Here is a 13,919-nt window from a genome sequence, read left to right on the forward strand (position 1 = left end):
GATTTTGCCTGCGCTTAGCTCCATCCAGTTTCGTTTCATCCTAAAAAAACTCAATTTAGGTCATTGTGGAGTCACTACAATGTTATGATAACACTTGACACCCAGCATCATAACACATTATGACACGGCAAGACATTTCATAACAGCTGACATAACTTGTCATCATACTGTCATGACACATACTTAGACCTGTCATGACTTATATTGTGTTATTTTATGGCTGGTTATGACACCTACATAAGAGTGTTAAAACCCACAAAACCTACCCCACAAGACATAACATTCCAGATTACACCATAGCCTATGTGTCAACAGTATGTTTGTTACACAAAAGTGCCCATATTTGAAATTGACCATATTAAATTATTGTAATTTCACACACAATTGTCACACATGCACCTATTCCAATTCTCTGTTGCTGATGACTGGGATGAATGAAGGAGCAGAATTTACAGGAGCAGAAAAAAAAATGAAAGAAAAAAAGACACTCTTTTTGACTAATGACTGATATAAGGGCATGCACGTGATAGGCCTATCTGGTTTATATTATTATGCTTCTTGACAGTTAATGCTTCTTGACAGTGTCATAAAGTGTATTTTCTACAAGTTATTAGAAGTTATTAGAGTTATTAGTTATTAGTTATTAGAAATATGATATGATGAAATATGATGAACAAAACCTGACTATAAATAATACATTACAACAACAAAAAATAAATTTGAATAAATGTGGGTTTTGACACATGTAGGTGTCATACCCAGCCATAAAATAACACAATGTATGTCACAACCGGTGTAAATATATGGGTCATGACTGTTATATTATAAAATGCTTATGACTGTGTTATGACACTGGGTGTGAAGTAAAGAGTTACCAATGTTATTGATCCATCCTCAGTTGTTTTCTCCAATCAATCACAGCCATTGAACACTGTAGCTATTTTAAAATCACCAATGGCCTCATGGTAACATTCCTGAGTAGGTTCATTCTTGTCCTGCAGCTCAGTTCAGAAGGATTACTGTACCTGTCATGTGTCTTGGTGGTTTAATACATAATCCACAGCCTAATTAACTTGACCATGCTTAAAAAAAGACATTCAATGTCTGATTTGTTATTGTTATCCATCTACCAATCACTGCCCTTCTTTATGAGGCTTTCAAAAAGCTCCCTGGTCTTTGTAGTTCAATCTGTGCTTGAAATTCAATACTTGACTGAGGGACAAAAGTTGTCTCAAACTGAAGGATTTCAGTTTGTGACAAAACAAGCAAGTATAGCGTAGAGAAACATTGTAATCTAAATCGCTGTGAAATATCTTCACAATCAAAAATATTACAACTTTACCTGTTGTGTTTATATTTTTGCTCTATATACAGTGCATTCGGAATGTATTCAGACCCCTTCCTTTTTCCACATTTTGTTACTAAAAGCCTTATTCTAAAATTGATTAAATTAAATATTTTCCTCATCAATCTAAACACAATACCCCATAATAACAAAGCGAAAACAGGTTTATATACATTTTTGCTCATTTATTACAAATAAAAAACAGAAACACCTTATTTACATAAATATTCATACCCTTTGTTATGAGACTCAAAATTAAGCTCAGGTGCATCCTGTTTCCATTGATCATCCTTGAGATGTTTCTACAACTTGATTGGAGTCAAACTGTGATAAATTCAATTGATTGGACATGATTTGGAATTGCCCACCCCTGCTATGGAAGGGCCCACAGTTGACAGTGCATGACAGAGCAAAAACCAAACCATGGAAATCGAAAGGAATTATCCGTAGACAGGATTGTGTCAAGGCACAGATCTGGGGAAGGGTACCAAAAAATGTCTTCAGCATTGAAGGTCCCCAAGAACACAGTGAACTCCATCATTCTTAAATGGAAGAAGTTTTTAACCACCAAGACTCTTCCTAGAGCTGGCCGCCCGGCCAAACTGAGCAATCGGGGGACAAGGGCCTTGGTCAGGGTGAAAATGGGAGAACCTTCCAGAAGGACAACCATCTCTCCATCAATCAGGCCTTTATGGTAGAGTGGCCAGGCGGAAGCCACTCCTCAGTAAAAGGCACATGACAGCCCACTTGGAGTTTGCAAAAAGGCACCAAAGGACTCTGACCATGAGAAACAAGATTATCTGGTCTCATGAAACCAAGATTGAACTCTTTGGCCTGAATGCCAAGCGTCACGTCTGGAAGAAACCTGGCACCATCCCTACGGTGAAGCATGGTGGTGGCAGCATCATACTATGGGGATATTTTTCAGCGGCAGGGACTGGGAGACTAGTCAGGATTGAGGGAAAGACGAACTGAGCAAAGTACAGAGAGATCCTTGAGATCCCTGCTCCAGAGCACTCAGGACCTCAGACTGGGGCGAAGGTTCACCTTCCAACAGGACAACCACCCTAAGCACACAGCCAAGACAACACAGGAATGTCCTTGAGTGGCCCAGCCAGAGCCCGGACTTGAACCCGATCGAACATCTCTGGAGAGACCTGAAAATAGCTGTGCAGTGACGCTCCCCATCCAACCTAACAGAGCTAGAAAGGATCTGCAAGGAAGAATAGGAGAAACTCTCCAAATACAGGTGTGCCAAGCTTGTAGTGTCATACCCAAGAAGACTCGCTGTAATCGCTGCAAAAAAAATCTAAAAACCTGTTTTTGCTGTCATTATGGGGTGTGTAGATTGATGAAAAAAACAAAACAATTGAATCCATTTTAGAATAAGGCTGTAACGTAACAAAATGTGGAAAAAGTCAAAAGGTCTGAATACCTTCCAAATGCACTGTACACACACATTCTGCTCCACTGCACTCAGTATATTTGACTGGCACCTTGGATTACCTAAATAGATGATCAAATCATCATATCTTAATGATACAATACCTCATTAGGCCATGTATTGCCCTCAGGGTAGGCGGCAACAACACCTTAAATCCCCCATTGGCTAGCCCCAGGGGCGTATGGGGAGCTTTATTCCATAGGTCTCATCATCAGGCCTAATGCTGACAAGTCAAGTCACAATGGACAACTCAGTTCAGCAAAGACATGATCATTGTGAAAGAAAATATTGGGTAAAGCATTGCTCGTTATGTAAACTTCTAACAAACGGCAATGGTCAGTGTATATTGTCTTCATATGTGCTCATACTTACAATTTGATTGTGGGGTATCCTCGTACTCCAAATTCTGAGGACATGCCTGAATGGAAAGTGACAATATTTAAACAAAACTGAAGCATGTGTCAATCCATTTTCTCAACTACTTCTTATTAAAAAAATTAACCCAAGCTGCATATCCCATATGGAACTACAGAATGGGACAATAAGAAATAGAAATTCCATTAGAACTACAGTAACCATAATCCGCAGTTAATTGTCTTGGGACTACATTTTAAGGACCAGCTCTGTCCTCAGAATGCACTTTCCCTAATACCTGAAAGCTGTCGTCACCTGTTGATGAGGTTTTAGTAGCCTCTTAGTTAGCCTAATCTTGGACTGCGAGTGAAGTCAGTGACAGACAGTCATGTAATCTGTCCGTGGAATTTTAATCTGGTTTATGCGTGATTAGCCAGAGTGAGAGGCTAGGGGTTAATAACATGAGAAAAAAAGATTAAGAGATCCTAAGTAATGAAGTCAGACTTAGGTCTTGGCAATAGGAATAGTGCATCTTTAACAGCCAGGTGAAACCGATAGCAGAATGGCAGTTTCAAGGGAGGCACAGTAAGACATAGGGGAACCCTAAAGAGAGGACTACTTTTGACCAGAGCCCTAAAGGCCCTAGCAGTGCATTATTCACGGAATAGGGTGCCATTTGGGACTCTGTATGCTCAATTAGATGGAAGATATTTACACTACTAGGCCAAAAGTATGTGGACAACTGCTCGAACATCTCATTCCAAAATCATGGGCATTAATATGGAGTTGGTCCCTCCTTTGCTGCTATAACAGCCTCCACTCTTCTGGGAAGACTTTCCACTAGATATTGGAACATTGCTGCGGGAGGGAACTTTCTTCCATTCAGCCACAAGAGCATTAATGAGGTCGGGCACTGATGTTGGGCGATTAGGCCTGGCTCGCAGTCAGCGTTCCAATTCATCCCAAAGATGTTCAATGGCGTGAGGTCAGGGCTCTGTGCAAGCCAGTCAAATTCTTCCAAACCAATCTCGACAAACCATTTCTATATGGACCTCGCTTTGTGCACAGGGGCATTGTCAGGCTGAAACAGGAAAGGGCCTTCCCCAAACTGTTGCCACAAAGTTGGAAGCACAGAATCATCTAGAATGTCATTGTGTTGTAGCATTAAGACTTCCCTTCACTGGAACTAAGGGGCCTAGCCCGAACCATGAAAAACAGCCCCAGACCATTATTCCTCCTCCACCAGGCTGTACAGTTGGCATTATGCATTCGGGCAGGTAGCGTTCTCCTGGCATCCACCAAACCCAGATTAGTCCGTTTGACAGCCAGATGGTGAAGCGTGATTCATCACTCCAGAGAACGCGTTTCCACTACTCAAATCAAAGTTTGTCACGTGCTTACTTACAAGCCCTAACCAACAGTGCAATTTTTAAGTAAAAAAATAGGTATTAGGTATACAACACATAAGTAGTAAAAAAAAAAAAAAGTAAAGTTAAAATGACAGTGAAAATAACAGTAGCGGGGCTATATAAAAATGTGGTACCAATACAGAGTCAATGCGCGGGGGCACCGGTTAGTCGGGCTAATATGTACATGTAGGTATATTTAAAGTGACTATGCATAGATGATAAACAGAGAGTAGCAGCAGCATAAAAGAGGGAGTCCAGTCTAATGGGGGCGAGCATTACACCACTCCAGCCAACACTTGGCATTGTGCATGGTGATCTTAGGCTTGTGTACGGCTGCTCAGCCATGGAAGCCCATTTCATGAAGCTCCGGATGAACAGATCATGTGCTGACGTTGCTTCCAGAGACAGTTTTGAACTCAGTAGTGAGTGTTGCAACCAAGGACAGATGTTTTTACGCGCTATAGCACTCGATGGTCCTGTTCTGTGAGCTTGCGTGGCCTACCACTTCGCGGCTGAACCGTTGTTGCTCCTAGATGTTTCCACTTCACAATAACAGTTTTAACAGTTGACCGAGGCAGCTCTAGCGGACTTGTTGGAAAGGTGGCATCCTATGACAGTCCCACGTTGAAAGTCACTGAGCTCTTCAGTACGGCCCATTCTACTGCCAATGTTACTGTATGGAGATTGCATGGATGTGTGCTCGATCTTATACACCCGTCAGCAACGGGTTTGGCTGAAATAGCAGAATCCACTAATTTGAATGGATGTCCACATACTTTTGGCCATGTATATTTGGTATGCAGACAAAAAAAATAATCATCATAATCGCTCAGACAAAAAACCCAAGTATTGGCATCAGCTGATATTGCACAAATTAGATTCATCACTACCTTAATATGGCGGCCTATTCAGTCAAACAGGTTCTGCACACACATTCTCTGATGGCTGCCACACGCAAGCTATGCGCTGGGGTTCTGGTGACATGCTATTGCTGTAACGTGTTACTCGTCATGCATGTCAGTTTTCTGCTTTCCCACCCCACGCCAGCTTCCACCTGTTTGAGCGCCGTTTTTGTTTTGGTCAGAGGGATTTGTACAGCGTACCTTGCTCACTGCCTGTAATAATAATAGTAATAATTATTATTATTATTATTATTATAATGCACTCTGGCAGTGAGCTACCCCGAAGGAGCAGAGCCTAACGCCAAGACTAACGCATGCATGTACTGTAATCTTTTTCTAATAAATGTTTAAACGAATACGTGGCGTTTCCTGTCTGAACTATAGATAGCTATGGTGTCAACCCGATAGACTACATGTTAACCCATATATGCATACTGTTATTTTTGTCTAAGACTTAAAGCTGTTCAAATGTGCTTACATTGACAAAATAATGTAGGTAGTCAAGACTACAGGCAATCAGGAACATGTAGAGAAGCCATTGACAAGGTCACTGCAACAGAGACTCACCAGAGTATGCAGTGCCGTCCATCTTGCCCACTCGCACAGGCGATCCAGAGCTTTTCAACTCGGCGCCGACGTCATACCAAATGGGCTCCAGTTTTTTACAGTAGCCACACCACGGTGCATAAAACTGCAAAGGCCCAACACAACACTGTCAGTCACTGTAAAAATGATGAAATAGGCCTAGCTCTAAAACTATGAACACAAATACACACACTGTTCAGAAATAACACGCATGGCGGCAACACCCCCAGGGACATCAACTGGGTATGGCAGTCGCCATATCCTAGCTCAACCACAACAATTTAAAATAGGCTAATAAAATCATTCCTAATCCAATTAAAAGACAAATGCAGTTTAGTGGTATTAGCGGGCTGACTTTAGGACCACGAGGACACCGTCGGAGCGGGCAGATGAACAGCGAGACTTTTCTCTCAAAACAGTGCAGAGGTGGAAGACAGCTGTAGACAGCTAGGACGCTAGGTAGGCTTAACTGCAGTTTGACAAGACATAAAACAAAACTAGTTTTTAATCCAGATGCTGAGCTAGTGAGTAGCAAGATAACTGCTGTATTGACATGTGTTTGAGGTGAATGAAGCTACAGCAGCCAAGGTGATAAATAAAGTCCCTCCAAGATTTCGCAGGGATTTTTTGTGATATTTGCGGGCAAAAATGCTTAATTTTACTTTGCCAATTCTGACATTTTGCATGGCAATAGGCAATGATTTTGTCCAATTTGTCGCAAAAATGTGGTGACAAAGGAAAAAGTTTGCTGATGTGTGGCTTGATTGAACCATATGTGGTAAATGTGCGGAGATTGGTTGAAATTGTGAGCCCTCTTTTGGCACTGCTGTGATGGGTCAGTTCTATACAATAATATTGCAATGATTTGACTGTTTTATCCAGAAATATTGCAGTGATTGGACAAATTTACATAATATGCAGGGAACTTTTGATTTGGCAAAAATAGATTGGAAATCCTGGAGGGACTGATAAAGGCTGGAGTCAATTTTGCTGTTGGCAATTCCACGGTAACAATGTGACGCAGAGACTCACTTAAAAAATGTATGCCAAAAAAAAAAACATTGATTGCTAAGTTTAACAAACCATACACCCACAGTGCATGCAGAAGTCTACTTTTAACAATTCCCACTGACTAAATCACATGTACCTGAGGAACAGTGCAGATGCAAAGTTTAACAGAAGAAAATCTCCCTCAGATTTTTATGTGACCACGTAAATATCTACTCCGAATTAAAATTCAAACACGTCTGCAGAAAGAATGCGGTATCAGCTAGGATGACACCTTGTGTTTGAAAAATATATATTTTGGTTATTGAACTAGAGTAACACTCGGTAACATAACAGAACGATGGTAACATAATGGCATCATGGGATCTGTACTATACAGTCATTGTCTTTAAGGTGATGTATCCTGAAAAGGTACACAAAGCTAGAAAAAAAATGTATCACCCATTTGCATATTATTCTACACTATGGCTATTATTCTAATGAGCTCAGCTCCCAAACTAGATCAAATTTGTTTGGTCCAGACCAAATCTATACCAATCATAAACTTCTATGTTCCACAAGTTGACACAACAGTAAAGTTCAGTACAATACAGTTCTGTACAGTAGAGCATAGTAGAGTACATGTAAAAAAAAGTAGAGTATAGTTCAGTACAGTATATTGCATTATACTGCACTCTTCCCATGTATTCTCTACTGTACTGAACTCTACTGTACCTGTGGTTTGTGACTATTATTTCCCAATTCAATTGCAGTCATTTTGTTAGAGTTTTTGGTCACTGGTACCAATTTGGTAACAGAGTGACACGTTTTAATCATTTAATAATTCATAAACAAAATAGTTATCAGTAAAAACCCTAACTAATTTGTAGGTCTACCTTTACTTGTTACTTCTTTCATAATCCTCCCTCCTCATGAGGGAGAGAAATTAGAAAATATTTTAAAGATATGTGGGTTTGTGGTAACAGAAACATGAGGTAATATTTCTTAAAAACTTACAGAAGGCAAATTATTTCTGCAAAAGTAAATATACATTTTGATATTAGTTGTCAGGGGCCTTTACTTCAACATTGTGGTTTGATGTATTTCTAATAGACTTTTTCTAGATGTTTTTTTAAGACTCCTTTTCCATCTGTGTGACCAGAAATCAAAGCCTCTGCTTATTCCACATTTTTAGGATGGAAAAATGGTTGAAAAACATATCTATGCCTTAATTCCCCCAAAATATATACTCAGCTTTCATTTGACACCACATTATATATGCTCCTGTAAACTTAACATGTTGGCGCTCATGGGACCTGTTCTCCAAATAGCATTTTAGAGGGTTTTTTAACTGTGTAGAAATGCAGTAGGCCTTAAAGAGCTTCAACCCCACCCTGTCACTTAGCTATACCCTGGGTTTACTTGAAATGACAACCCTGAACACACCACCAGCCCAAAAAGTTGAATTACAACATTTCAATAAAAATCTCCCATCTTTGTGGCAATGCTGTACTTGGTATTGGGATTGGCATTTCCACCTAAGCATTTTTTCCCCTGATAGTCAATGCACAGCCCTGTTCTGTGTACCAGTCTACAAGACTGTGTTTCCGGCTGTGTCTGTGCCTGCCTATAGTGATCCACGTCAGTGTATATAGTACAACTGCTGTCACTCCAATCATTTCTCCTCAAGCGGTCAGACTGGTCTGGACAGGGAGTGCCAGCTTTGGGTGCCAGCTGGATTTGCTCAGGCCCCAGACATGAACCCTGGGCTCTGGCATAAACCCCCCCAAAGCCCCCAGGCCAGGCGCGCCGCCCGCCATGCATGACTTCTCATTGACTAAAACACACACAGTAGACACACCTCCCCCTTCCCACCCCCACTGCCACTTCCGTAAGGGATGAGCTGGACACTGGTGTCAGGACGAGGGTCTAAAGCAGTGCTGAATGGGCTCATTCAGCCTCGTCTCGTCAGTATGATTACAGTGTGTGCGATGCAAAGCAAACAAGACTCACGTCCACCAGCCAGACATCATCTACTCTGGTGTCTTTAAATCTGAGGAAGAAAAAATAATAATAATAATCAGAATTCATAAAACTTTGGCTTTATATTTTAACCAGTACCAAAGCCATTAAAAGAGACTTATTCAAACCATGAAACTTCGCAATAACCGGTATGAAACCTTGAAAATCAGGACCTCGGAGTTAAAATAAGCAAAAATGATTTGCGTTTAGTTTCCTATTGGTTGATTCTGATATTTCCCAAGTGGGAAACCTATCTTTCTACAACGAGTAAGCAAGTCAGACATTTGAGTTTCCAATATGACGTGAACGAGGCATTATAGACACAAGTAAAATGAACAAGACATACTGCAACAAGGACGTAATGAGCAGGCCCTTAACTTGCAGGGGTTGAATTGGAAATTATTTCCCCACTGTAGTTACTAGCTTTCTGTGGCTTTACACTACTACTCAATTCCTAATTTTATGATTGGATCCCCCCGCTGCAAAATATGCTTTGGGCTCCGCTCTTTCGCTCTCTCCTCTTAACAAACCCTTAATTTTGTGAGCTGACTTGTAACAAATAAAGACAGTCACATTTAACATGGTAAATTCATAAGCACGAATAAGAATTATATAGAAAAAGAAAACATTTTACGTTTAAGTTTCTATTGCAAAGTGACAAGATTTTCTCAAAATGAGTGATAATTGGTAACGGTCGTACTGGGCTAAATTTTGTGAGTTCAAACTACGTTGGTCGTATTATAAACTTGAAACAACTTGTTTCTAGTAGGCTACAGAATTAGAGAAGGGCTGTTCCTCTGAACCTCTGGCAGTAGGCAATCCTGTTTCTCTCCCCAGTCAGAGGCAGCATGCCTGTCTCACATACTATGACCAGCAGCAGCAACCTAGAAAACTATTTTGAAGGCCAAAATTCAGGGAGGAAAGCATTCATCATGTTTATGCAGCCTAATAGTCACCCTATGAGTACTTCCAGAAACAACTTTATATTTTTAAAAAGGATACATGTGACATTGCACAGCAGTAAGCTGCTTTATTTGTCATTTTCTCTTCTTGATTTCAATATGGAAGGGAAACCAGTTACTGGTGTTTGTATGTACGGTTTCTTGATGACTAAAAAGTATTCTTATAACATCATTTTGTGGGGAGGTTAAGGGGCATATGATGTTCCCCCATGAGGAAACGGGGCCATGACAGAAAACGTTTAGGAAGCACTGATCTAGTCAATGATTAGCACAAAAACAGATGGGCAACCCCATGCTTCAGTCTATTTATTTATAGCCACTATGATGCATCAGTTGGGCTACAGATGATAATGCTTATTGCTAAATAACACACCAGCCTGATAATATGGACCAAAATGTTGTTAGGCTCAATTTTGGATTGTAAAATTATATTTCAATGGTGTCACCATCATATTACTTTTATTCATTTTGGAGTAGAAACGTCACCAGGGCTGCATTCGGTACAAAAATAAAAGGTAACGTTGTTCTGAACAACCAGTTTAAAAAACGGGCAGGGGTTTTGGGTTCAAAATTCACCGCTGGCCTTCAAATATGTCACTCACTGTTTCAAGCCACACCCTGCCACACCCACCAAACAACACCATCCGTTAAACAATGTAGCAAATGTTCAATCGAACTGAACGCACCCCAGAACTGACTTTCTCACAGTCCTTCTACCAAAAAAATTGCCAAGCGTGGTTACTTTCTGAACAAATTTGTTTGTTTTTTTCACCTTTATTTAACCAGGTAGGCTAGTTGAGAACAAGCTCTCATTTACAACTGCGACCTGGCCAAGATAAAGCAAAGCAGTGCGACACAAAACAACACAGAGTTACACATGGAATAAACAAACATGCAGTCAATAATACAATAGAAAAAGTCTATATACAGTGTGCAAATGAGGTAGGATAAGGGAGGTAAGGCAATAAATAGGCCATAGTGGCAAAATAATTACAATATAGGAATTAAACACTGGAGTGATAGATATGCAGAAGATAAGTGTGAAAATAGAGAGTTCCTGTGAGCAAAGGAGCACAATAAATAACAGTATGGGGATGAGGTAGTTGGACGGGCTATTTACAGATGGGCTATGTACAGGTGCAGTGATCTGTGAGCTGCTCTGACAGCTGATGCTTAAAGCTAGTGAGGGAGATATGAGTCTCCAGCTTCAGTGATTTTTGCAGTTCGTTCCAGTCAATTGCAGCAGAGAACTGGAAGGAAAGGCGGCCAATAGAGGAATTGGCTTTGGGGGTGACCAGTGAAATATACCTGCTGGAGCGCGTGCTACGGGTGGGTGCTGCTATGGTGACCAGTGAGCTGAGATAAGGCGGGGCATTACCTAGAAAATACTTATAGATGACCTGGAGCCAGTGGGTTTGGTGACGAATATGAAGCGAGGGCCAGCCAACGAGAGAATACTGGTCGCAGTGGTGGGTAGTATATGGGGCTTTGGTGACAAAACAGATTGCACTGTGATAGCAAATTGAATGCAGTCTGAGTAGAGTGTTGGAGGCTATTTTGTAAATGATATCGCCGAAGTCAAGGATCGGTAGGATAGTCAGTTTTACAAGGGTATGTTTGGCAGCATGAGTGAAGGATGCTTTGTTGCGAAATAGGAAGCCAATTCTAGATTTAATTTTGGATTGGAGATGCTTAATGTGAGTCTGGAAGGAGAGTTTACAGTCTAACCAGATACCTAGGTATTTGTAGTTGTCCACATATTCTAAGTCAGAACCATCCAGAGTAGTGATGCCGGACGGGCGAGCAGGTGTGGGCAGAGATCGGTTGAAGAGCATGCATTTAGTTTTACTTGCATTTAAGAGCAGTTGGAGACAACGGAAGGAGAGTTGTATGGCATTGAAGCTCATCTGGAGGTTAGTTAACACAGTGTCCAAAGAAGGGCCAGAAGTATACAGAATGGTGTCGTCTGCGTAGAGGTGGATCAGAGAATCACCAGCAGCAAGAGTGATATCATTGATGTATACAGAGAAAAGAGTCGGCCCGAGGATTGAACCCTGTGGCACCCCCATAGAGACTGCCAGAGGTCCGGACAACAGGCTCTCCGATTTGACACACTGAACTCTATCTGAGAAGTAGTTGTTGAACCAGGCGAGGCAGTCATTTGAGAAACCAAGGCTGTTGAGTCTGCCGATAAGAATGTGGTGATTGACAGAGTCGAAAGCCTTGGCCAGGTCGATGAATACAGCTGCAAAGTATTTTCTCTTATCGATGGCGGTTATGATATCGTTTAGGACCTTGAGCGTGGCGGAGGTGCACCCATGACCAGCTCAGAAACCAGATTGCATAATAAAGTTAGACCAACAGTTTAAAGTAATATCAAAATGATTGGTATTTCAGTTGTGGTTGGAATATATTGACCAAACTATCAGAAGTTTGGGATGTATTTCCCCCCCAACCACCCCAATATAACAACACAAAAGTTACACCCTTGGTGATGGGTACACTGAGTCAAACTCAGAAGTCTACAATTTTGTTTACAAACAATATTAACATACGTTTCTGTGTACAGGGAGAGCGACTGGTTTAAGATTGGAATAGCTTAAGTTATTTTACCATAAAATAGTTATTCATTGGGTCTATTACATTAACCAAAATGGTCGTCAGGTGACAACATTCGCATACATACTAGGGATTGACGTTAAACAAAAGACAGGAAGATTCCACAAGCGAAATACATTAGAGCATCACTTACGTGTCATCGAGTTCTTCGACAATTGCAAGCACCGTTGAACATAGAAAAAGCCCTACAATATAAAAACAAAATGAACAGTTAATGTGAAAATCATCACGTTAACAAATAAGCAACAGTTACACAAATGCTTCTGCAATTTAACGTTACCTAAGGCTTTCAACCTCATGATGCATCAGCTAGAATAGCTCGCGCCCTTAGCTAGCTACGTTACTGTTACTGTCCGTGCATATTGCACCACAATTCCACCCAAACGAAAAAAAATCTGACAAGTTATCAAGGTAATGCAACGAATAACGCATTTATTAACAAAACAGAAACGGTTCGAAAGTGTAAGTACCTGCACAAACCAAGGTGGCTTTCACTTTTGCCATTGCTCCGAAAGGAAACATCAAGCAGGAAATAAATACAAGCAGTATTTTCGGTCTGTCTGAGCATGCGCTGTGATTACGCTGCATTAAATCGGAAGCATCACAAGGTTGCAGGCATCAGAAATGCATAAATACTAATACTTTTATAATAATAACTTAAAGCCCATGTAGTCTTTCAGTGTTCATTATAATTAAATTTACAGACAATCTCTTTCTTTGGCATATTTATTTTCCTGCTGTTAAATTAACTGATTCCGTTTAACCAATAATTAATAATAATTTATTACATTTGTAAAGTGCTTTTCCTCATAAAGAATAATAAGTGTATGAAATAAAAATAAAAACCAAATAGAAAAAAATGGACACAACTAGACACTGCAACTGACACAAAGAATACAGCTGACGCTATGGGGCAAGGACACCAAGAAGCACAGCTATCAACACAAAGCCTTCCTAAAGAGAAAGGTCTTTAGACCCATTTAAAGGAGCCCAGAGTTTCCTTCAGGTGGTCTGGGAGGGCATTCCAGAGGCTGGGGCAGGCCAATGCCTTAAGGGGGCCGATTCTGACCTGAGTTAAGCCCTGTAAATTGAATGTAATTCCCTTCTTATGCACTTTTCTCTCTATGCCTATTCTGACCTTCAGTTTAAGCATGACAATGGAATTCTGTTCTCCCGCTATTCGTTGGGGGTGGAGATCTAAGAAAGGAAGTTGTGGCAGAGGTTGTGTCTACAGACACACCTTAATCTGACCTTGAATTCACATATTAATTCCATCACCATGAATAAAGT

At 40.8% G+C, this 13,919-nt stretch overlaps 1 protein-coding gene across 1 annotated transcript in view; it reads right to left on the bottom strand.

Moving 5' to 3' along the window:
* LOC120051115 (protein disulfide-isomerase TMX3-like) overlaps positions 1 to 13,184 on the bottom strand; it is a 55,429-nt gene extending 42,245 nt beyond the window's left edge. Inside the window, exons 1-5 of the mRNA XM_038997787.1 lie at positions 13,100 to 13,184; positions 12,763 to 12,814; positions 9,040 to 9,079; positions 6,022 to 6,145; positions 3,162 to 3,207 (exon numbers count right to left, since the gene is read on the bottom strand). Of these exons, the coding sequence (XP_038853715.1) occupies positions 3,162 to 3,207; positions 6,022 to 6,145; positions 9,040 to 9,079; positions 12,763 to 12,814; positions 13,100 to 13,151 (314 nt within the window). The 5' untranslated portion in view covers positions 13,152 to 13,184. The remainder of the gene's footprint in view (positions 1 to 3,161; positions 3,208 to 6,021; positions 6,146 to 9,039; positions 9,080 to 12,762; positions 12,815 to 13,099) is intronic.
* Positions 13,185 to 13,919: the final 735 nt, after the last annotated feature.

This window comes from Salvelinus namaycush, chromosome 7 (assembly GCF_016432855.1).
Source record: "Salvelinus namaycush isolate Seneca chromosome 7, SaNama_1.0, whole genome shotgun sequence".
Lineage (NCBI taxonomy): Eukaryota > Metazoa > Chordata > Actinopteri > Salmoniformes > Salmonidae > Salvelinus > Salvelinus namaycush.